General features: G+C 42.3%; 1 protein-coding gene across 1 annotated transcript in view; it reads right to left on the bottom strand.

Moving 5' to 3' along the window:
• Window positions 1–24274, bottom strand: part of IQCA1 (IQ motif containing with AAA domain 1) — a 167901-nt gene that overhangs the window by 87462 nt on the left and 56165 nt on the right. Inside the window, exons 7-8 of the mRNA XM_029225692.1 lie at window positions 16413–16497; window positions 7863–7985 (exon numbers count right to left, since the gene is read on the bottom strand). Of these exons, the coding sequence (XP_029081525.1) occupies window positions 7863–7985; window positions 16413–16497 (208 nt within the window). The remainder of the gene's footprint in view (window positions 1–7862; window positions 7986–16412; window positions 16498–24274) is intronic.

Below are 24274 nucleotides of genomic sequence, written 5' to 3'. Positions count from 1 at the left end.
ATCGGCAGGCGGACTCTCAACCACTGCGCCACCAGGGAAGCCCCTTGTTCCGTTTTTTAAATGGGGGTATGTGTTTCAGCATATACCTATTAACATACAAGTCCAAATGTCCAACCGATCGCTTGTGGCTTTCAGATTATCTGATGGTTCCCTTAGGGTCTCTGTCCTGGGGTAGGAGTGAGGCTGCTGTGACTGGGAAGAGGCTGATTACTTCCCACGGAGCTGAGAGTGAAATTATAATCCGCTTTTAGGTCCAGAAGTGAAAAAATCAGCCCAGAAGCTATCATCATTAAAAACTGCCTTTAAAAATAAACATGTATGAAAATAATGTGATATCTCATGAAATTTGACTTGTAAAAATACTTCATCATCTCATAACTGTTTTCAAGCGTGCATTTAGAATGTCATTTGCCTTTTCTGCTCTCACATTCCATTGAGACTAGAGAATCAGTTACTCAACCTTTTTGGCCCTTCACACATGAAAGACGTGCGGCAGACCCGACAAAACCTACAATTTGAAGTCTAGAAATGTATAGCAATGTCCTCAATACATCTGTCCCAATTTTCTCTGTGGATATCTAGGTTTAATTCTTGTCAGAAGGAGCTTCCTGGCTATTACTGTGGAATATACTACTTTCTCCCTCAGGCCATCCAGACCGCCAGCTTGTCTCCTTCCCCAGCCCACTCACCACCACCCAGGCTCCGCGCCCACCTCTGCAGGCCTCACAGGCCGCCTTTGCTGGGGGAGCCACTCTTACCTCTGTCCACCTGGCTGACCTCCTTGCCCTTTAAGAAGACTTAGCTCAAGCTAACACTCAGCCTTCTCGTAGCTTAACTGACATGCTCCTGCTTAGAATCCTTACCTGTATCTTGACTTCACATCTCCACAGGATGTGAGAATTAACAGTTACTGGAAATAATGTATCTTAAGAAACTATATATATATATATATATATATATATATATATATATATGCATAAAGAAATTTCTGGAAGGGTATATACACCAACATGTTAATGACCATTAACTTTGGGTCATGGGTGCAAGGGCAACTTCTATTTATTTTTCTCTTTCTGCTAATCAGTGATTCTTTTCCCCTCTCCGTTGAACACGTACTGCTTGAGTGACGTTATATAATGCTTGATATGCTAATGAGATGAGCCTTGGCAGGGTAGGGCCAGGCCAGCAAAGGAATCCCGGGATCCTCCTGTCTTTAGCGCTTACTTCTCCTGGAAGGAAATCTCTATGACCTTTCCAGAAAGTCACAGTTTAGGAAATCAGGGTCCAGAGAACACAGTCCACCTGAATCAGTCTGGTTCTGGTCCGGGCTACACCCAGCTGGTGCGGTGGGACAGCTGTAGCAACTGAAGCCCGAGACGGTCCCCGTGTAAGTGGGTTCTCCACCTGCCTGTTGTCTTTGCATGTACCTCGCTGTGTCCTTCTTAGCTGAGCAGTGTCACACCAGTTTCAAACTTGCTTCCTGTTATACTGAGAAGACAGAGGCCATTTGAATACAATGGGCTCCCCTTCTCCACACTCTTCTCACTTCTTCAAATGCCTGTGTTTCTCCCGGCTTCTCCTCGACTGCTTTTTGCTGCACAGAAACCTTGTCTTACTCTATTCGGCATCACCTCCTGATAATTTTAAGCTCTCCCAGGCCAGGGGCACTTTTCCCTTGGTCCCGGCACATTTACAGTTCTTCCCCATCCTAAAGTCCTCTCTCAACTAAAGTCATCATTTTGCAACTTCTTGAAGGAGGTGTGTCCACCAGCTGCCCACATGTCTCAGCCAGAGTCCCCTGCCTGCCTGTCACCTGCCGCCCTTGCTCCACTCTCCTGAAATAGTCCCAGTGATGTGCTCGTCACCACACTTTCTTTCTCAAGCTTCCTCCTTGACTTTTCTGCGGCATTTGACACCAGTGGTCCCTTCTCTTTAAAGAGTCTCCTGACTCTGCCTCCATCGTATTCTTAGTTTTCACTTCTCATGGTGAATGGACTGAGGGGAACAGAAGGGAAATGTTCCTTTCCTCCTTCTAGAAATTCACCCAGGTGGAAAATTAAATAGGAGAATCATCGTGCTGAATTTCTCCCTGCGCCAGGCTGTTTCCATCTCCCTGGTTGGTTTCACCTCTTCCCCCTGCCCTCATAGATGGATGTAATCCAGATCCTCCAACATATACCCACACTGATTTTCCTAAAACCCACCCATCCTCCCGCCTTCACTAGGGTTTCCTGCACAGGGGCAACTCCTGCAACTACACCATGTCTTGACCCCACCTGAGTTCATGCTGAACCTCCAGCTGATTGTTGGACATCTACCTGGATGTCCCACCATCAAGGTTCTGAAGCCAGTTCCTGCTGCTCAAGACGCTTGGAAGCCACCTCAACTCCTGGTCTCCGTCTCCACCTCAAACAACCAGTCCACCAGGCTGGTTATCCTTTGCCATATCTCCTGCATCTTTTCCATGTTTTTCCATCTACCACTTCCACCCTAGGGTCCTCATGAGTACTTCCTCATTCCTTCAGAAATAAATACTGCACAGCTCCTGAGTTTCAAGCCTTGTTAGCAGTGCTGATCAGAGTTACACTGGAGTCCGGGCACTCTGGCTGCTGTGGGAAGAAGAGATTGCACGTGCAGGACAGGAGGCGGGGCAGCGGCCAGGACATTTTGTTCCCCTGAGATGACGAGATGTGCGTACACTCCTGTAGCTCTCCTGAGATGCCACCCGCTCCGGGAAGCCTCCACCTTTTCCAATGCTTATAGAGCCTCACTCTCTTCTGAGTCTGCAGTGCTTCTCTTGGCCCTTCCCTTAAACAACCCAATATGCCCTTTCCATATGCAGTGGTTTTTGAGCTTTGTAGAGGGAAGAATCCTTTGAAAACACAAAGAAAACCCATACATCTTCTTCCCAGGAGAATGCATCTCGCATAATTCCGTACAATTTCAGGGTGTGTATCCATAGGGTCCGTGTTCCCTGGGTTAAGAGCCCCTGCCTCTACAGCCCAGAAGCCTCTCACTTCCTTATATCCCCTCTCTTACTGCACTTCAGTGGACACAGAAGATGCTCGGTATGTATATTTCCATAATGAAATCCTTGTTCCTGATAGCAGCCTCTGGAAACCCATGACACTCACTTTTCCATCTGTGTGAAGTAGTGCAAAATTTGGTTTGAAATACTCTAAAATTATATAAGAACGTGGTTGGCTCCACGGTTCAATGTGGAGCACCTCGTTGGGCCAAGGGGCACTGTGGACAGAGCGGCTGGGGGGCACTGCAGACAAACAATAGCTTTTCAAGCTAATCGTGCTGCATGTGGAAAGGTCCAAGGATCTTTCCAGAAGAAGTGAGCACCACGTCAGGTCATTTTATGGCTGGAGGAAACTTACAGAAGACTCCTTAGTATTTGCGTGAGCATGTGTCATGGGCAGGACAAAACCACTGAAAGTAGCTCCAAATGGTGGAACATACGGAACATTGAAAAACAAGAAAGAGAAAAGAATCGTAGGGATGGATTACAGAGTGCTCTTTTTCTGTATTTTTGTTTCTAAAGCCAACATGAGGTCCAGAGTGAGGCAAATAAAATTATGTTGGTATTGAAAGCATATTTGCAGAGATCGCTATTGGTCTGCAGAAAATGTCCTTCTGCCACCAGCATCTCCTCTATCAAAGCCCTCGTTTAAGGGGATCTCCTTATCTGCAATCCTCAATACTTTTAGAGATGGATTTAAAACAAAAGATTTCAAAGAAAGACATTTTTTTTCCTTACTGTTGAATTTTGAGAATTCTTTATATATTCTAGATACAAATTATTTGTCAGATATATAATTTGAAAATACTTTCTCCTAGTCTAGCTTGTCTTTTCAGCCTTTTCACCGGGTCTTCTCTTTGTCCATCTTCTCTCTGCAGAAGTCTCTGCCAGGCCCCCCAAGGGATCACTCATTGCCTGCTGCAGCCTTTCCGGGTTCCACACACTGCATAGCTATCCTGGCCTCCTGTCATCCATGCTCTGAAGTTGTCCTCTGGTTCTGTGGCTTGGAGATTGCCTGGAATACTGCCCCCGCCCAGCCTTACGATCCACTCACCCTCCAGGCCCCTCCCAACAGCTACTCCCTGGATATTTATGCTCCTTTGCAAATGCATCCCAGTTCAGCTCCCCCTCTACCCAGTTCAGCTCCCCCCTCTACCCAGTTCAGCTCCCCCCTCTACCCAGTTCAGCTCCCCCTCTACCCAGTTCAGCTCCCCCCCCTCTGTCCAGTGCTACTTCTCTCCCTCCCTCCCTTGCAGGTGATGTTCCCAAAAAACCACCTGCATGTTCTCCATCTCAGTGTTTCCAGGGAACCCATAGACCACCTATTGCCCTACTGTTCTGCCTGCACCCGTAAAATTCTAATTTGTTCCAGAAAAAAAAAAAAAACCCAAACCCAAAAGACAGCTCACTTGATACAGTTAATTTTTAAAACCCTCCTCCACCTGGCAAGATAATTTTGAAGCAGTGCCTAAGAAAAGGGACAACTGGAAGAATTTCAATTTTATTCTAAGCATCTCTTCCTCTAAATATGCATGAGTGAGTTTGACACTTGCACATTAAAATTCACTGTTAGTGAAGCTTGTTCCATAAAAATCTGAAAGTATCTGCTACACAGTCTGGTCTCTGTTGAGTGATAGGTTTTACTAAGTGATAGGTTTTACTAACTAGCTATTAACTAGTCACTTAATGCTGAATGGCTTTGGACAAAAAAGCAAAGTTTGAGGACATCAGCATTTATGAAGTAGTTGCAAATGATGGGGAAAACCCTTCAGAATTACTTACAAATGAATTTATATGAAAAGTACAGGTCTACACAGCGACAATGCGATTATTAAAATGTGAAATGTTAATCTCTACGAAAGCTTGATACAGTTAAATGATGTTGGTATGTTTCTTATAGATCAGATTACCTTTTCCACTGACTTTTAAAGTCTTATTCTAAAACCATTCCTAAAGAATCAGGAAGCATTCCTGAGACCAGCTATTCAAATCCTTGTGTTGAAATTAGTATTTTGACCTGTAGAAAAAGACGTCTATTATTCATCCTGGTTAGAGGGTAAGGCAGGAAACAGAGGAAACGAGTTTTGTTTAACTTGCAGATACTGACTCGCCCCTAACCCTAACCCCTAACCACAAGAGCAGAGCTGTATGGTTATTCTGTGAGTATTTTTATAACACTTGGTCATCTCTCACTTGCCAGCCCCATATATATAGTCAGAAAACTTGGGAAAGACCTCATATAAAAACATCTGAATATTTCAACTCATCTCCATAAAGGGAAAATAGACTCTTTTTAAAATATCACAAAGGTAACAAGGTTGAAAGCTTTGTAAGTCCATGAGACAGAGCAAATAGCTGGTCCCTTGGGTGGGGTTCCCTGGAAACACTGAGACGGAGAACGTGCAGGTGGTTTGTTGGGAATATCACCTGTAAGGGAGGGAGGGAGAGAAGTGGCACTGGACAGAGGAGGCGCTGAACTGGGTAGAGGGGGAGATGAATTGGGTAGAAGGGGAGCTGAGCTGGACAGAGGGGGAGCTGAACTGGGTAGAGGGGGAGCTGAACTGGACAGACGGGGAGCTAAACTGGGTAGAGGGGGAGCTGAACTGGGTAGAGGGGGAGCTGAATTGGGCAGAGGGGGAGCTGAACTGGGTAGAAGGGGAGCTGAACTGGGATGCGATTGCAAGAGAGTGGTAGCTGACCCCACAGGGAGCCTAGGAGCTAGGAGAACACTTCAGAGTTGTCCTGGGAGGTGCGGGGCTGGGTCTTTGTACACTGACGTGACTATCTTTTTTTTTTTTTCCCAAGATGATGCTATTTCTTCATTTCATTTCATTTCATTTCATTTCATTTATTTATTTATTCATTTATTTTTGGCTGCACCGTGCAGGCCTGCGGGATCTCAGTTCCCCAACCAGGGGTTGAACCCGTGCCCCCTGCAGTAGAAGCGCAGACTCTTAACCACTGGACCGCCAGAGAAGTCCCTAATGTGACTGTCCTTGAAGGCCCATGCCCTGTGGCGGCGGCTCACTTCACTTGAAGCACCCCCCTAGACCCTGAACAGTTCCTGGGGAGGGACTAAGTGTGAGGGGTCAGCACCGCATCCTGGGTAGCTGGGGATTGAGCCCCTTGGCCCTGAAGGGGGCATCAGAGGGGCCCCATTCATTCAGCATCCACTACAGTGGAGTGGGCTGTTCTCAAAATGAGTGGGGAGAGGTCTCTCTTCTTTTGTCTGCACAGCAAAACAATGGAACACAGTTAGGGCAGGACAGCAGGGGCAGGTGCTTGATTTCCGCATATCACCTTGCAGGTGTGACCACTGGAAAGGGACCCTCGCCTGCAGTGTTGGCCTCAATCAAGCCAAAGGATTTTAAACAAGAGGTTGGCTTTTATCACTTGCATTTTCGTGGACTTTGGGTATTGACATTTTATATTCACCATCACCCCCTCTCCCTTGCTCACAACTTCTGCCTCCTTGGTCCAATCACTCCTTGACTACATAGCCCGTCCAATTTCTCTCTCACTGTGATGCACCAAAAGTCCCAGATGTATCTACCAGACCCCAGTGAGTTGCTTCTCCCACAGAGAAATTTGTGAGTCTGCGCGTCAGTGGGCATCCTCAGAACATGAGGGTCATGGCCACGGCTACCCGAGCTAGAGCTGGGCCTCTGCTTCTGGACAGTCACAGAGGGACACAGCCTTTCGGGATCCACTCCGATTCAGATCAGGGTTTTGGTCAGCTGTGAAGCAGTATCTGTCTGGGCCAGCCGCTACAGTGAACATATTCACGTTTTCAGATGACGTTAGCTTTCAGACTGAATTCCATTTCCCAAAGAAGGAGTTTATGCAGAGAGAGAACCACCACCCTGGCGGTGGTCTCTCCACATGTTTGAGGGTGAAAACCCCTCCGATCGCACCCAGGACAGCAGCACCCCCCTGCCCGCCCACTACCCAGCAACCCCATTGCACAGGGCATGCCCGGCCCGCAGTGACTCTGAACTCTGCTTTCCTTTGGGTAGTAAGAAACAAGTCCTGTTAAAACAGGTCCAAGATGTCGACGTGAAGTGATAAATTGAAATGAACACACTTTGGTGAAAGCAGACACAATTATTTTGACTTTGTAGTGGTCACTTAGTTTGCCAAGAACTGTTCCTTATCTCTACCCTTGAGAAAAGATGAGTGGAATCATTTATCTTGAAGAATGAAAATTCAAAGCTATCACATTTGTGAATAATGTAAAGTATCTGAGTTGTTGAAACCACTCCTTATCCTAATAGGTATTTATGAGTCATAGAAAAGATGGCAACTGTTGACCAACATGAAAAGCAAAAACTGAAGATGTGGTACATATATACAATGGAATATTACTCAGTTATAAAAAGGAACAAAACTGGGTCATTTGTAGAGACGTGGATGGACCCAGAGGTTGTCATACAGAGTGAAGTAAGTCAGAAAGAGAAAAACAAGTATCGTATATTAACGCACAAATGTGGAATCTAGAAAAACGGTACAGATGAACTGGTTTGCAGGGCCGAAACAGAGACACAGATGCAGAGGACAAACGTACGGACACCAAGGGTGGAAAGTGGCGGGGCGGTGGTGGTGGGATGAATTGGGAGACTGGGATTGACATATATACACGAATATGTATAAAATAAATAACAAATAAGAAAATAAAAGTGTCAGCTTTCATAAAAAAAAAAAGGAAAACAGCTGGTAGATAGCATGGTTCCCAAGGAAACGAGTGACTATAGTCTCAACAAATTTGAGATTATTCCACGGATTTAAAGCAAAAAAGCAAAAAAATCCCCAATTTCTCAAATTCCAAATACCTTACCTTATTTTTTTCCTTTGTTTCTTTCTTTTCCTTTCCTTTTTTGCCTTTTTTGGGTTTCTCTTCCTCTTTCTTCTTTTTGTTTTTTTCCTCCTCTTCTTGGCTTGCAATAATATCCTCGATAACCTGGTAAAAAACAAAATCATCGTGGCTTTTTCATAGAGTTGGATCGAGATGAGGACTCTTTTTCCCGTCTGGAAGGAAGTATTTGTGCAGTGTCCCTCCTCTGCCCTGCTCTGGGCCCACAGACCCAGCCCTCCTAGCAGCATTGGTCTCCCTCCTGCCATCTGCCTTTGGTTGGATTCATCAGTGGAGGCAGCAGTGGGATCTTGGAGGGCAGATATATAGAGAGGGTGGACATTTCTGAACCAATTCCCTGTGGGTTCAGAGCTGCTCTGGCTCCCAGGGGTTCCACGAACACCAGGAAAGGTCTCGGCTCCGTCAGCATCTCAGCCGCAACCCAAGCACCAGGCCCACGCACACCTCTTCCCCAAATCCCAGCCAAGAACTCCTGCTTGGACTCCATATATGATCATGCATCTCTCCTCAGAGCTGGCATCTTTCACCTGTGATTTAATTTGTATTTCCTACGAAAATCCATTTGTTCTCCTAAAATTTAAAATATTGGTTAAAAAATACCTGGTTCACATAGGATTAGCATCACCGGAGAATTAGTGGAAGTCTGTAAAAAGCTATATAATTCCATTCAATACAGCAGGTATTTACTGAGCTCTCTCCCACTGTGAATTCTGGGAGGTAGGATGGTGACCGTGATGGGACACATAACCTGTTTGACCCTCGGGCTCTGCTCATCACTGGTCATGTGACTGAGACAAGCAAGATAACCTCTCTGAGCCTCAGTTTCCTCAGCTTTAGAATGAAGTCAACACTTCCATCCATGGCACTAATGATCGCCAGGCATGGCTCTAAGAGCGTCACAAAGACGAGCTCAGTTACTGCCGAGCACAGCCCACGGGTGGAAGCTGTTAGCGACCTGTTTTATCGATGAGGGAAATGGGGCACAGAGCGTTCAGTCACATGGTCAACACACACAGCTAGTAAGTGGCTTGAGCCGGGATTCAAACAGGTGCTAACCAGGATGACCTGCATAATGTAGAAAGTAAAGAGGCAAGATGCTGAACGATATCTCTAAATTTATCTTTCATTGTGAAATGCATCTAGTGAAACAAAAAAATGATACTTGACGGTTACGGTTTCAGGATACATACACACATAGTCAAAGTGTAAGAAATGTAAGGGAATGATAAACACCAAATTCAGTCCAGTGGTTACTTCTGGAGAGCAAGGTATGCACTTAAAAAATAGGGCTAATATCATTTCACCCCTAGTGTGTTGTAGTAAACCATCCTCCTGGGATCAAGCCTGCTTTGATTATGCCTCACTGTGATTTACTAAAGCGCTGAAGTTTATTTTCTAGTGTTGTATTTTTGAATTTATAGCTATGTTGTTTTTAGGAGCTTACTTCATACCTTTAAAAATGTTCAAAACAGCTTTATCATGAACAAAGCAGACTATTCAGGCACCATCTGGACTTAAAAAAATAAAACCTATAGTCATGTGTCTAACTCCACACCATCCTGAGGCTCACCCATCCCCTAGGCTCTAATGAAGATTTTGCAGGGGCGGGGGGCGCTCAGCGAGGGGGAGTTGAGGTGATGTATATGTTGTGCACATTATTTGGTAATAAAAAGGGTGTCTTTAGATAGGATTAAAAGTCCCTTGTTATCAGAATAACAATGTTTTCCTTGGGGATCAGGCTCACCTCCACTCATAGAACCAAACTGTGGCTACCAGGACTTTTATGCTCTGGTGCACTTATGGAAAATCGACATGTTTTGGTTCTCGGAAGTTTGGAAACGTTCAGAAACTTGAATATATATATATATATATATATATATATATATATATATGTATCTGAAAAGAGGATAAAATCCTTATTTGTGAAGCATAAAATTCAGTGTATCGATTGCATCAATAGCATTGTTTGTTCCCTCTAGATCTTTACCCAGTTTATTTACTATTTTGAATAGATAAAACATTTACACCATCCACACTTCAGAAGTTACGAAAGAGCATGTAGTGAAATGTTTACTCCCCATTCGTAACTTATTTGACCATTCTCCTACCAATGGAAATTAAGGTTATTTCCAATCTTTTGCTATTACCCACAAAGCTGCCATGAATCAACGCATGCAAATGTCATTTTGCAAGTGTGCGAGCATACGTGCAGGATAATTCCCAAGGGGAGAAATGCTGGATCACATGCACATACAGGTATAATACCATCAAACGGCCTCCACCGGGTTCTGCTGATTTACACTTCTGCCAGCGATGCCGGCAACTACGCATTTCCCCACATGCTCACCGACATGGCGCTTATGTTTGCCAGTTGAACGGGTGAAAAATGGCATGTTGTTGTATTTGTTTTGGGTTTTTTTTTTTTTAGGTGTCAATATGGAATTTATTTTGCTCATGCTCTTCAACTATAGCAAAACCTCCTAAAATTAGAGGTGCACTTTAGTGCCTATTAATCAGCCATCACGTTTTTTGGTAAACTAAGGGACTAAAGGTCATATCTGGCCTGCTACCTGTTTTCTTTTTCTTTTTGAAGATATATGTATAACTTTATTGAAGCATATTTTACATTTTCTACATTTACCCATTTCACGTGTACCATTCAATCATTATTTAGTAAATTTATCAAGTTGTGCAACCATCACCATAAGTCATCTGTAGCACATTCCCATCACCCCAGTACTAAGATCCCCTCATGTCCATTAATTGTGAATCTGTCTTCCCTCTCCTGCCCTTCTCCCCAGGCTCTAATCAACTTTCTGCTTCCATAGATTTACTCTTTTTGGACATTTCACATAAACAGAATTGTATACTCTGCGGTCTCTCATGTCTGGCTTCTTTCACTGTGCATCATGCTTTTGAGGTTCCCCCAAGTTACAGCATGTATAAATCGTTTGTTCCTTTTTCATGGCTGAATAATATTCAATTGCATGGACATACCACATTCCACCACACCCATTCACCAACAGATGGATATTTAGGTTGTTTCAAAATTTTGGCTATTATGAGTAATGCTCCTATAAATATTCACATACAATTTTTTTTTTTTGCATGGACATATGTTTTCATTTCTCTTGGATAAAGTCCTAAGAGTGGAAGTGCTGAGTCATTTGGTAAATTTGTATTTAACTTTTAAAAAACTGACAAACTGGTTTTCCAAAGTGGCTGCACCACTTTACATCCCCACCAGCCACGTAGGGGGATTGCCTCTTCTCTACATCCTCAACATTTGTTATTGTCTTTTTTTTTTTTTTTTAATTACAGCCATCCTAGTGGTTGTGAAATGGTACCTTATTATAGTTTTAATTTTCATCTTCCTAATGACTAACGGTGTTGAGCATCCTTCCATGTGCCTATTAGCTATTCATATATATTCATTTGTGAATTGTCTATTCGAGTCTTTTGCTCATTTTTTGATTGGATTGTTTGTCTTATTATTGAAATGTAAGAGTTCTTTGTACATTCTGGATACAAATCCTTTATCAAGTATAAGTTTTCAAATATCTTCTTCCAGTCTGTTCTTGTATTTGCATTTTCTTAACGGCATCTTTTGAAGCCCCAAAGTTTTAAATTTTGATGAGGTTTAATCTATCAATTTTGTCTGTCAGTGTAGCTTTAATTTGCATTTCTCTTATACGTGTGAAGTTGATTGTCTTTTCATATGTTGAACATCTTTTATTATGTTTCAAATCCATTTAGATTTTCATTTCTGAGAACTGTTCATATCCTTTGGCTTTAAAAATATTGGGTTATTGAGTTTTTTCTTATAGAGCTGCAGGAGCTCTTTATATATTAGAAAACTGATCTCTTATCTGTGATACTCATTACAAATAATTCTTGCAGTGTGTCATCTGTCATTTGACTTTACTTGGGGTCGGTTTTGCCATGCAGGTTAAAAATTTTTTTTAATGTAGTTTAATTTATGGTTTTTTTCTTCTATGTCTCCTGGGTTGTGCGACAGAGGTAAAAAGGTCTTTCCCACTCTGAGGTTATGACATATTTCTTTGTTGGCTGCTTCTGGTTCTTTTGTGTTTTTGTTTTGTTTGACATTTAAATCTTTGATCCATTTGGAATCATTCTGGGCTAAAGTATCAAGAGATAGAGATTAATTTTCTTCTTTTCCAGTTGACAACCTGGTTACTATAATATCATTCATTAAATGGTCTTTTTTCTTTTCCTTCTGCAAGAAAGATGAGATGCTTCTTTATTATACACTAAATTTCCATGTGTATTTGGATATATTTCTTGATTTTCTTTTCTTTTTCATTTAGTCATGTGCCTGTATCAATGGGCTCTTTAAAACATGTTTTAATACCTGGCAGGGCTGGTTCCTCCTCATTACCCTTCATTCTCAGAATTTTACTAGTTATTCCTGGTTATTTACTTTCTACCTAAAGTTTAGAATCAAATTAGTCACCCTCTGCATGCCCTGACTCCCCACTCCAACAAAATGCTATTGGTATTTTTATTTGGATCGCACTACATGTATAGATGATGTTTGGGAGTGTGGAAGTATTTATAACATTGAGTATTCCTACCTAAGAACACAATGTGCTTTTCCATCTGCTCATTTTCATTCTTCAGAATGTTTTAAGCTTTTCTTCCCATAGAACACACATTTATTATCAAATTTATTCCTGGATACTTTATCTTCGTGTCATTGCTGCCATTGTAAATGGACTCTTTTTTTTTTTTTTTTTTTTGCGGTACACGGGCCTCTCACTGTTGTGGCCTCTCCCGTTGCAGAGCACAGGCTCAGCGGCCATGGCTCACGGGCCCAGCCGCGCCGCGGCATGTGGGATCTTCCCGGACCAGGGCACGAACCTGCGTCCCCTGCATCGGCAGGCGGACTCTCAACCACTGCGCCACCAGGGAAGCCCTAAATGGACTCTTTTAATATATTTTCCATGTAGCTGCTGTTTGAACGTCGAAAAGCTTTCTCTTTCTGCATATTAATTTTGTAGCTCCCCGTCTTACTTCTCATATTGTTTAAGGCGTTTTTCAGTTTATTCTTTTTGCTTTTCTAAGTACAGAACATATCTGCAAAAAGTGACCATTTCCCCTCTTCCATTCCAATTCTCTATCTCTACATTCTTCCTCTTGTGTAATAGTGTTCAATAGATCCTGTGGGTCAATGGTGATAATGGCCATCCTTGTATTTTCATGACACCAGTGGAAATGTTTCTTGTGAATTTCATTAAGCATGATATTAACTTTTGAACTAAGAAATATTTTGTCATGTTGAAGAAGTATCCATATATTCCATTTTTTGCTTTATTTTTTAATATCAAGAAAGGGAGTTGAATTTGTAAAATGCCCTTTCAGCATCCACAGTGATAAGCTTATGGTTTTCCCTTTTGGATCTCTTTATATGATGCAATGTATTCACAGAACATCCAAAACACAACAGTGCTTGCGTTTGGGAATAAACACCACTTGATTGTAGTGTTTCGCTAATATTTCACTTTGAATTTTTGCATTTATGCTCATAAGGAAGACTGACCTGGGGTTCTACTTGGATTCCATCTTTTGGGGGGCTTGGCATCAATGTGATTATGCTCACTTCAGAAAAAGTATTTGCACCGTTTCGTTTTTACAAATATAAATTTGACTGTTTACGTGTATGTTATAGTGATTATGTTTGGTCTATCTCTTCTGCCTCTTCCCCTCCCCTCCCACCTTCTCCTCTTCCTTTCTTCCTCTCCCTCCTGCTCCCTCTCCTCCATTAGTAACAATTGCTAAGACTTTCTGAATGATTTCAGGGTGCCAAGCTCTGTTCTGAGTACCTTACATGTATCATCTCATCTAATTATTGCATCGGCCCAGGGAGGCAGGTGTTTTTAGCATCTCCATCCGCAGACAAGAAAACTGAGACGCAGCGGGGAAGTCGCTTGCCTAAGGCTGCAGACCTAGTGGAACTCGGATTCTTCACCACAATGCTGTCCTGACTCTTCAGTCATCTGCCTTTTAAAGTCATGCTGCTTTGTGGCTCCCTTTGTTTGATTTTAGTGTACGTATTAACCAGACGTCTTCTGTTTTCTTTTGCTTTTAGTTTGACTGGACATTAACTCTACTTCTGAGAGTTTCTGATGGACAATTTAGACATTCCACCAACATTCTTAATCCTATAATTGTTACCTTTAAAAACTAACATGAAACATGTCTGGCTGCTTGTCATGGGCTTTCAAGACACAACTTGTGCCGGATGATTTAGCTGGAGGGACAAGACCTAAACATGTAAAAAAGTGAAATAACATCACATCAAAATGACAGTCACTCAAGGGAGGGCTCGAACTGCCAACAAGAGGGTGGTTATTAAGTGGTCACACAGTTCAGAGGAGAAGGACAGGAGGGTGGAGAGAAGGCTTTGGGAGCTGATGTTGGCTTTTGACAGGGAGTTGGGAGAAGAGCTCTTCCCCTTGATCCTGAGGGCTCAGGCGGGGAAGCAGAGGAAGCCAGGGATGCTGACTGTGGCGTCAGTAGTGCTGACAAAAACCTCATCTACAGCATGGTTTTTACTGCTGCTTAGTTAGTGTTTCACGTTACTTAACTAATGCCCTAGTAACAAACATCGGCCTGTTTCTTCTCTGTCAATGCTGTGAACAGTGCAGACAAGAACAGCTGTTTCAGTCACCTATGGCAAGTATCAGCAAACCACATCACATGGGCCAAATCTGGCCTGCTGCCCATGTTTGTAAATAAAGCTTTATTGGAACACAGCCATGCCCATTCATTTACATATTGTCTCTGCTTTCATGTTATAATAGCAGAGTTGAGTAGTTGCAGCAGAGACTGTATGTTCCACAAATATTTACTATTTTGCTGCTAATAGAAAAAGTTTGTTGTTGCCCATCTATGGCAACTTGTTTCTATTTTTTCCTTAGTATAAATTCCTTGAAGAGCATTTATGGGTTAAAGGGTATACACAGTAAGTATTTTGATATTTACTTGGCCCATGGCCCTCAAAAAATGTCATGCTAATTTATGTATCCAGCCACAATGTGCGAGAGTGACTTTTTTCCACACGCTCACCAACTCCAATTATTATCACAAGTTAAAAGTTTTAGCAATCCTATAGGTGAAAAGAGATACCATAATATTATATTTAAATTTCTTTCCTAGTGAGTTAAAAATTTTTTTAATTACTTTAATATTTTTTGCCTTTTCTACTGAGGTGTTCAGATTTTTCTTATTACTAAGAACTCTACATATGAAAGATACCTAACGTCAGCTATGTTGCTAATATTTTCTCCATTTTATCATATGATTTTAATTTCATAATTTGATTTATACCAAGTAGGGCAAGTTCCCTTGATTACAGTTCTTTTTCATAAACTTTTTGGTTATTGTCATGCATTCATTCTTCTCTATAAACTTGAGAATAATTTTGTCAATAAAAAATTGTTTTGATTTTATTGGAACTGCACTAGCTGCATAAACAATGGAAAGATAACGTGTATTTTATTGAATCCTTCTATCCAGAGAAACAAACCATCAGTCTATTTATTCATGTCTTCTTTCATTTTCGTCAGTGAATTTTGTCTGTATAATTCTGTACAACTCTGCATAATATGTCAATATAATTTTTTGATAAGTTTGTGTTTTCTAGGAATATCATCACATAATCTGAAAACAATAATAAAATCGCCACTTTTTAAATATCTGTAACTTCTTTTCTTTTTCTTATGTTATTGCATTTGTTAGAACTTCCAGAGAGTATTAACTAATAGTGCTGATAGCAATTATTCTTTTCTTGAGTTTCACTTTTAATGGTCATGCTTCTAAACGTTTCACTGTTGAGTAATGCAAATCTTCTCTTGGTTTCTATGATAAATACTCTGAGGTTAAGAAGAGTGTTCCTATTTCTGGTTTATTAAGGCATTTCTAAAAGCAGCTTTGGGTGTCAACCATCAAATGCCACTAGAGCATCTACAGAGATGGTCCAAGGGTGTTTCTCTTGAAGAGCATTAATATGGCAAAGAGCTGAGTCTTGACAGGCAAGCAGGAGCTAAGCAGAGGAGGAAGGGCAGAAGGCATCCTGGAGTGAGGGGAGAGCATGAGATGCACGAAGGCACTAAAGGGGCGTGAGCGGCGAGGAGGACGGGCAAGTGGACCGCTGGAGTTGATGGTGTGAAGATGGGGTGACGGGGACAGGAAATGATACTGGGAGGCAGGCAGGGACCAGAACATAAAGGGTTCCTGGAATCGAGCTGCTCATCACTGACTAAGAAGATGAGGCTCCTGTGTTGTCACATCACTTTCAAAGACAGGAGAAAGCATGGATTCATCTAAAAAATTTTGTAAGCACCTTAGTTGATAAACAACCAAAGTACTTCCAGGTAAACATCTGTAGGGAAATAACCAAGACCTAATAACACTGCAAAAGTCATTATCTCTAAAGTTTAAAGAAATGCGATTATGATATATTTACATTTTATTTCTCACGCATACTTGTACCTGTTGTCGTGTCTTGTTGGAAAAAATAATAGCTGAACCTCCTTCTTCTTCTTTAGGGTAGTCGGGAAATGTGCCCGTTAAGTTCCTGAGGAGGAAAAAAGGCAGAATGAACATCCATGGGCACAGCCCTCTCTGCTGCATTCCCCACTAGCTGGCTCTGGTCAGGTTCACTGAAATGAGTGATAGTTATTAGGAGAGGGGCTCCCTGCCAGTTGCTGGCCAGACATCCGGTCTTTAAGAAGCAGAAGGACCTGGTGACATTCAGGAACAGGTTTCCTTCCTCAAGGCAGTTGTGACTGTGAGACAGACACACCTCTCTTTGAAGCAGATTGTAATTTTCTGCCTTTTTTTTTTCTCTTTTTAATTACTGAGATACTCTGTGCTTGTGTTAAAAATGAAAAGACAGAAGCACAAACTATTTCTTCCTGTTTGAAATTTAGGATAAACACAGGATTTTGACATAAAACAGAAGCATGGCATTGTTCGAATTACAGATTTAGGACTAGTGCATGAAATACGCATGCATGCTTTAGATTTTAGCGAGTCTAAGGCCCCGTATGTTAAGAGTTCCAAATAGTGATATTTTTTCTGTAACCATATAGTTTCTATGTTTTAAAATGCAGACTTTGAAATTTAATGTTGAGGGATTTCAGAAGGGAAATGAAGTTAATTTTTCCAAGAGAAACTGACTTGGATACGAGTGTTATATTTATTCCATATATAGAAAGAAAAAACGACCAAGTTAGTTCCATTAATCCACAGAAGAATAGAATCTGAGGGTTAGAGGAGATGCCCATGCTCCAGATGACTCTGTAACAGCGGTTCTCAAACTTCTGGCCTTAGTTGCTCTTGACACCCTTGATAATTTTTGATGATCCCCAAAAGCTTTTGTTTATGTGAGTTCTAGCTATTGATACTTACTGTATTAAACATTAAACCTGACACATTTCTAAGATATGCATTTTCATTAAAAAATAACAATAATAAGCCCGTTATGTGTTCACATAAATAAAATTTTTAATGAAGAATGTATTTCCCAGAACAAAAAAAATTAGTGAGAACAGTGTTACTGTTCTGGCTTAATGGAAGCTAGCAGGATGCTTATAACTGCTTCTGTATTCAATCTGTTACAATATGTTGTTTTGGTTGAAGTATAGAAAGAAAATCTGGCCTCACACGGCTGTGTAATTGGAAAAGAGAGGAGAGTTGTTTTTTTTTTGCGGTACGCGGGCCTCTCACTGTTGTGGCCTCTCCCGTTGCGGAGCACAGGCTCCAGACGTGCAGGCTCAGTGGCCATGGCTCACGGGCCCAGCCGCTCCGCGGCACGTGGGATCTTCCCGGACCGGGGCACGAACCCGCGTCCCCTGCATCGGCAGGCAGACTTTCAACCGCTGCGCCACCAGGGAAGCCCGAGAGGAGAGTTTTTATAGCCTTTTAGATAGCTGTGAATATTCTGCTTTGATTCTACACCACAACTCGACAAGTGGTAGCTTCCGAAAGGCTGGTGGTGATGTGGAATCTGAAATCATATCAAGAACTTTCCCTTCCCTGTGTCACATCAAAACCCATGTGCCTCTGCATTGAATAGGTCTTTCACTCCAAAATGACTTTGTAACATGATTTTGTAACATATTAGTCATTTCAAAACTAATGATTCATTGACTTATGTGGATCTTCCCAATGCTTACACATTTCACCATACCAAAAATCACATTCATTAATAACGCCACCAATCTCATACCCCAAAGCTAAGTAACGAGAAGCTCTCAGACTCACAGAGGTGACTACAAGATTTCCAAAATTGTAATTCTCGCTAGAAAGCTTGAATTTTATTATTAGCAACAAATGCCCTCAGTTGTTTTCCTTCAGGCTCACTTGGTTCATTTTTGAGAAAATGTTGCCCCAAACCTGAGTCTGAAAAATGACGTTCCAGAAAAAGTGTCTGGTTCAGTCTGAAGCTGGACAGATGGAAGGGGCCCATCCTGAGCGGCCCTCATACTTTGGGGTGCAGCAGAAGGAAGCCACCTCACCTCCAGGTTCCTCACGTACAATTTTGAAAAGCTATGTACTTAAGGGTTGAGTCTTAAAATTATTGTTTACGGTGTCCTCAAGGATATTGTTAAAGGAACTTTTTAAAAAGGCAGGTGCATGACAGTGAAAACTGCGATGAGTCTGAATTGGGTCTGAATTGGGGCCACTGCCTTGGGTAGAGGTCGGCAGCCAGCACCTCCCTAACCGTCCCCACCGCAGGGCGTTGGCCCCACCCCTTTCATAGACTGCTTCTCAGACATCTTAGGACAGTTACATCACTGTCTGGACAAAAATCTCTCAGGTCTCTTGAAACTCTCCTACGGGTTCATTCAGCAGGCACGTGACTCAGCTCCTCAGTATTGCTTTGAAAGGAACTGAACACGTGCACTGCCTGGGGTTGGGGGGCGGTTCTATGGACATATGCACCAGCAGCGGGGAAGTCGGGTGGTCACACACTATGTGTGCCACTCTGTCAATGGAGCTACCATGACTGCAGCTACTTGAGTGGCTTCGTGCACTCATCCATCCATATATCCATCCATCCATCCATCCTTCTAGGCATCCATCCATTCATGCACATAGTCAATCAACAAACATCTATTTAGTACCAACTAGATTCTGGATGTTGCAATGGAAGACAGTGATCTGAAGGTTAAAAGATGTCAGACCTCGTCCTCATGCAGCTTACGCTCCACAACCACGGGGCTGATGCATAGATTTGGCCCCAGGTCCTGCTTGTCTATGAGACTCATATCTCAAACCTTGTTAACTTGCCTGACCGAGTTCTGTCTTATGTGTGCATCATTCAGCCTACACGATCTTGGATAAAAACCAGGAATACAACTGAATTAAAAGTTAGAGCACTTTCCCTTCTTCACACCCACCCGCCTTATTTCTTTGACAACCAACTTCACAAGCAATTCCATTGTAAATTGTTATTGTTTCATTGTAAAGCTTGAGTGTTTTTGAGGACTCAAAACAAATGCTTTTAAAACATAAGTCACGTCGTGCCGTTTCTCTGCTCCAAGTCTGCCGAAACTCTCCCTCCAAATGAAACCACCACCCACATAATTAGGTTAACCTATGGCCCGCTTTCCTGGGGACAGGCCCAGTTATGTGTAATTAACAACAGCACCCCCTTTCATTCTTACAAGTCTCCTGGTTTGGATGGTGATTGACCCGGTTCCTGCACTTACTGCGGCTTCCCTGGTACTGCCCTGCTGCCTTCCTGCCTTCCCCCACCGTCTCATCATTCCAGTTGCTCTCCATCCACCCCGATGCTCCCTGCTCAGAGAGATGTTCACGTTCAGAGAGAAAACACACACACCCACTCGCTTTAAGGTTTTGCTCAAATGTCATCATATCACAGAGGCCTTCCCTGACTACCTTGCATAAAGTACATGTTTGACCAAATAAAATAGGTTCCCTCTTATCTCACAACCAAAGGTCTTGCTGAGGGATGTGCGTTTGGGATGGAGAAGAGAGGGGATGTTAAGTTGTTTCTGGATGATTACCCCAGTTTCTCTCTGTAGTTTGGAAAGTACTTTCATAGACGCGGGATTTCTTTTCTACTTAAAGGAAATGTTAACACAAAATCCTCTGCAAAATCATTACATGGTAAAAAGATCCTGACGTGGTACGTGGTGATTATTTAAATCACAGCTTTCCCTCAATTATAGCTTGAATCTTAACTCCACAGACATTTGATTACCTTTGAACTTTCATCGTCTGGCTGATTTTCAAAGTTAACGTGCAGGCGTGTGCTAGTATCCTCCCCCCCGTGCCACTCCCTCCCCCCGCGCGCCACCAACTAATTTCCATTTGCCCTCAAATTGCTGCAATAGGCAAGGCCAAAGCAGGTTCTTCAAATGGGCAACCAAACCATCGGGTGGACCAAGTGATGCAGAAAATGGATCTCATCACATGGCTGCATGAAAAATCACCTGAACTATATACATTTCACCCACATCTACAGAACAGGAGAAACGAGAAAGGTGAAAAACTACCCAAGAACACAAAGTTTGAGAAAGGGATCTGGAACTTGACAAGACAGGATTTACCAGATATTTCTGCACTCCTAGTCACCATTTAGTCACCACCAAGCATGTGCTGGCACGTCTCATGGGGATTACATTTTTTTCTAAAAGCAAGAATTCAACTTTTTGGAACAATATTTAATTAGTATTAAGTATAATTTCCAAAAGATAAACTTCCAGGTATTCCTTAAATCCATTCCCTGAAAAGTATTTAGGAAGAGCAGTTTTCCCGGGTTCCCTTACCCTGCTGCTCTCCACCTGGGCACCCCTTCCCGTTAAAGTCTTTTGCTTTGTCAGTTAAAAAACAAAATAAAATAAAGTAAAATAAAAAGTATTTAGGAAAATTTGAATAGGAATGCTGAATATGAAATATATTATTTATCAAACTTTAGATTTATCAACAAACTAGAGATTGTTAAATATCTTTCAAAAACGAGTGACACCTCCCTACCACTAAATTTGGACCTCCCCTGGAAACTTACAAAGGAAAGAAGCTGAGAAGCCACCAAGCCCCCCTCCCCACCAGAGAGTTAGCCCGCTACGTGATGGTACAGGGCAGTTGCTCCAGGGCTGGAAAGCTCTAGTCATCTGACATTTCTTCCAGCTTCTTCTCTTGATACCAATCTTAGTTACTGACTCAGCAAGCATCCCATCCACATGTTATGATCAAAGTTATCTAGGATAACGGCCTCCAAGTCCACGGCTCTTAAGTGGGACCTGTACCATCTCTCCACTAAAGGAGCTTCTAGGCAGGGTTCACATGTGTAAAGCAATGACTGAATCCCCAGCCATCCCATCGTCTGATCCCAAACTCTTCCCACCTAATTTCCTCCCCAAACCCCCATCCAAACCCTTGGTCCAAACCTCCAGCCAAACCCTTGGTCCATGACTGGGCTTTCAATCTGTCTTTGGCCCTGCAGATACGATATGGGTCCTGCACATCTTGTAGCCTAAGTGAAGAACTCCTGCCTGAGGCACTGAGGAAGCCTGTCTCCACTCTGACTGAGGCCAGGGGCAAACAGATCTGCCCCCTCCCTAATCTCACACAGGGAGGTGGGAAGTAGCCCACATTTTATCTTGTACAAGTAGCGTTTGTCCGGCATCTGCGTGACTCAGGCAATGCTGTTGCCATTTCCTTTTTGTGCCTGAAAAATGGCTTCACGGTCTGGAGGCAGGCGCCTGGGCTCTGCGGCAGAGCACTCAGACACCGAGGTGCCAGCCTGGCCCGTCCAAGCCTCAAAACTCACATCAATTCAGGTGACCTTAGTTCACACCTCACAGGCATCTCCTAACAGCAGCAACCTGTTCTTGAAAGTCAGGATGCTCTGGGCAGGATGCTGATGGCTCATTATTTTAAATGGGAAGAATTAAAATTCGGTATAACTACAACCCCCTGTCCCAGCCAATTATTCTGGGGCCGGGGGTGGGGAGGGGGTGCCCATGATGGAAGTACACAGAGAAAAGCCCTGGTCGCTTCCTGGAAAGAACAGAATTCAAACACAAACCCACCAGACAGTTCTGAGTGCCCCCTGCAGTCTGCTTCACCTATCACACCAACGCATTGGCTTTCCTCTTCCTCTGATGCCTTTATGGGTTTTGGGTATAAAATGGAAGCCCAATTTGAATTCGCATTTCTTTAGCTGCTACTGATGTTGGCACTTTGCTACCTGCTATGTGCATGTGCATTTGTGTAACTGTCTCCTTACCTCTTGGACCCACTTATTTAGCAGAAATGATCATTGACTGTGTGTTTGTTGCATGCAGGTTTACAAAGCATTTTCACACACGCCTTTTACAAATTGTTTCTCATTTCATCCTTACAGAAATTCTGTGAGATAAGCACTTTTGTCCATTTTGCAAAGGAGGAAGTTGGAAAATCCGAGAGTTTAAGTGACTTTTCCAAAGGCAAACGGTTCCTTACAGAAGTGCCTCAATTCTAACCTTGGGATTCTGCCTAGAAGCCCACGATGGGGCTTCCCTGGTGGCGCAGTGGTTGAGAGTCCGCCTGCCGATGCAGGGGACACGGGTTCAGGCCCCGGTCTGGGAAGATCCCACGTGCCGCGGAGCGGCTGGGCCCGTGAGCCATGGCTGCTGAGCCTGCGCGTCCGGAGCCTGTGCTCCGCAACAGGAGAGGCCGCAACAGTGAGAGGCCCGCGTACTGCAAAAAAAAAAAAAAAAAGAAGCCCAGGATGTCTCTACTAATCACAGTCACTTACTGGCTTTGCATAAACCCTTAGACAATAGATTCCTTAATTCTTTAGCTATCAAGTTTGTGTTATACACCTTTCACAGGTACACAACTTTTAATCCAACAATTCCACTATTGGGAATCCTTACTGAAGTAAAAGCAGAGATATGTTGTGATGCACAATTTGTACTAGCAAAAGCTGTAAAAAATAAAAACTGTAATAAGAAACTGCAAATAATCACCCAATGGGGAATGCTTATGTAATTATGGTAAAGCCCCACTGTGGAATCCAGCATCAGGACTAGACTTCACCTGTTTCTCTTTACCTTTTCACCACCAGCACTTAATAAATACTTAGGTGGATGAATAAATTCAATTCTCACAAAGACTAGTCTGCTCTATGTGGACAGAGGGGATGTTAAAGATAGAATATTAAGGGGAAAGACTGGGCTGGGGAGCGACCTGGGTTATCAAAAGAAAAGGGGACAGGAGAGCCTTGTGTGCCTGTGTTTATGTTTGCAGGTGCGGGAGGAACGCGTACATTGTACACCTGGATTAGCTCAGAGATGTGGCCTGGAGGGAGGAGACCATTCATTTTTTTCTGTACATATTTCAGTATTGCTTTCCTTGCTATGACAAATAGAAATCATGTTTGTAATTAAATAAAGTGGTAAGTAAAATAATGTACAATAAAAAATAAATTTTATTGTTGTTTGACTCCCTTTTTTGTCTTACTTTAGGGTTTGATTATTATAAAGACCTTGTAATTTTTACAGCCAGCGGAAAACATTTTTGTTTCCGTAGTTAGAAGATTGTGACCTTTCTCTAGGGAAGTTAGGTTCTCCATTCAGCTTTCGACTGCTTGTTGGCTTTAGCAATTAAGGCAATCTAGTTATTGCAAGTATATTTTTTCCATTCTTATTACTTTTTAGACTCAATTGATCATATGCTATTTGTTTCCATTTATGTTTGTCAGTTCCTGGGCTCTCTACTTTCTTTCACTGAGTTATGCTTGTGCTTTTATATTAGTGTAATGCATTTATATCAATACCTTATTTTTCTTTATAATATTCTTGAAAATAAAGTGTCATCTGTTCTTCCTTATGGTTCTTATTTTCTTATTTTAATCCTAATGACTTTAATAATTACGTTTTCAAGTTCAATAAATAATCCTGTTGGGACTTTAATTGAAATTGTGTTCTCTCTATAAATTACCCAGAGCAATCATGTCATCTTTCTGTTTAACCAGAAACATGGCACGTCTCACCACTTATTCAAGTCTTAAAATTTCTTCCTTTTAACATTTATAGACTGCTTAAACTTTCGTATACTTCTCTTTCATACTTAGTCTGTGGTTGATTTTTTAAAAATACATTTTGCTACATTTAAAAAATATTGTTTCCTCTTGATGTCATTATATTGATAATAATTTATATTATGGCACTAATTATTAGGGGACAAAGTCATCGATAGTTTCCTTTCCTTTTGTGGGACGACCTATAGTGTTTCCTCATTAAGTGTATAGCTCTCTTTTGTTTTAAAGAATACTTGATGTTTCATTCATTCATTCACTCATTTTGAACTATGTGCCAGACACCGGACTGGGC

This window comes from Monodon monoceros, unplaced genomic scaffold (genome assembly GCF_005190385.1).
Source record: "Monodon monoceros isolate NGI ecotype Baffin Bay Population unplaced genomic scaffold, NGI_Narwhal_1 Super_Scaffold_16, whole genome shotgun sequence".
Taxonomy (NCBI): domain Eukaryota; kingdom Metazoa; phylum Chordata; class Mammalia; order Artiodactyla; family Monodontidae; genus Monodon; species Monodon monoceros.
Note: the sequence above shows the minus strand (reverse complement) of the source record. Positions and strands in the feature narration are given on the sequence as shown.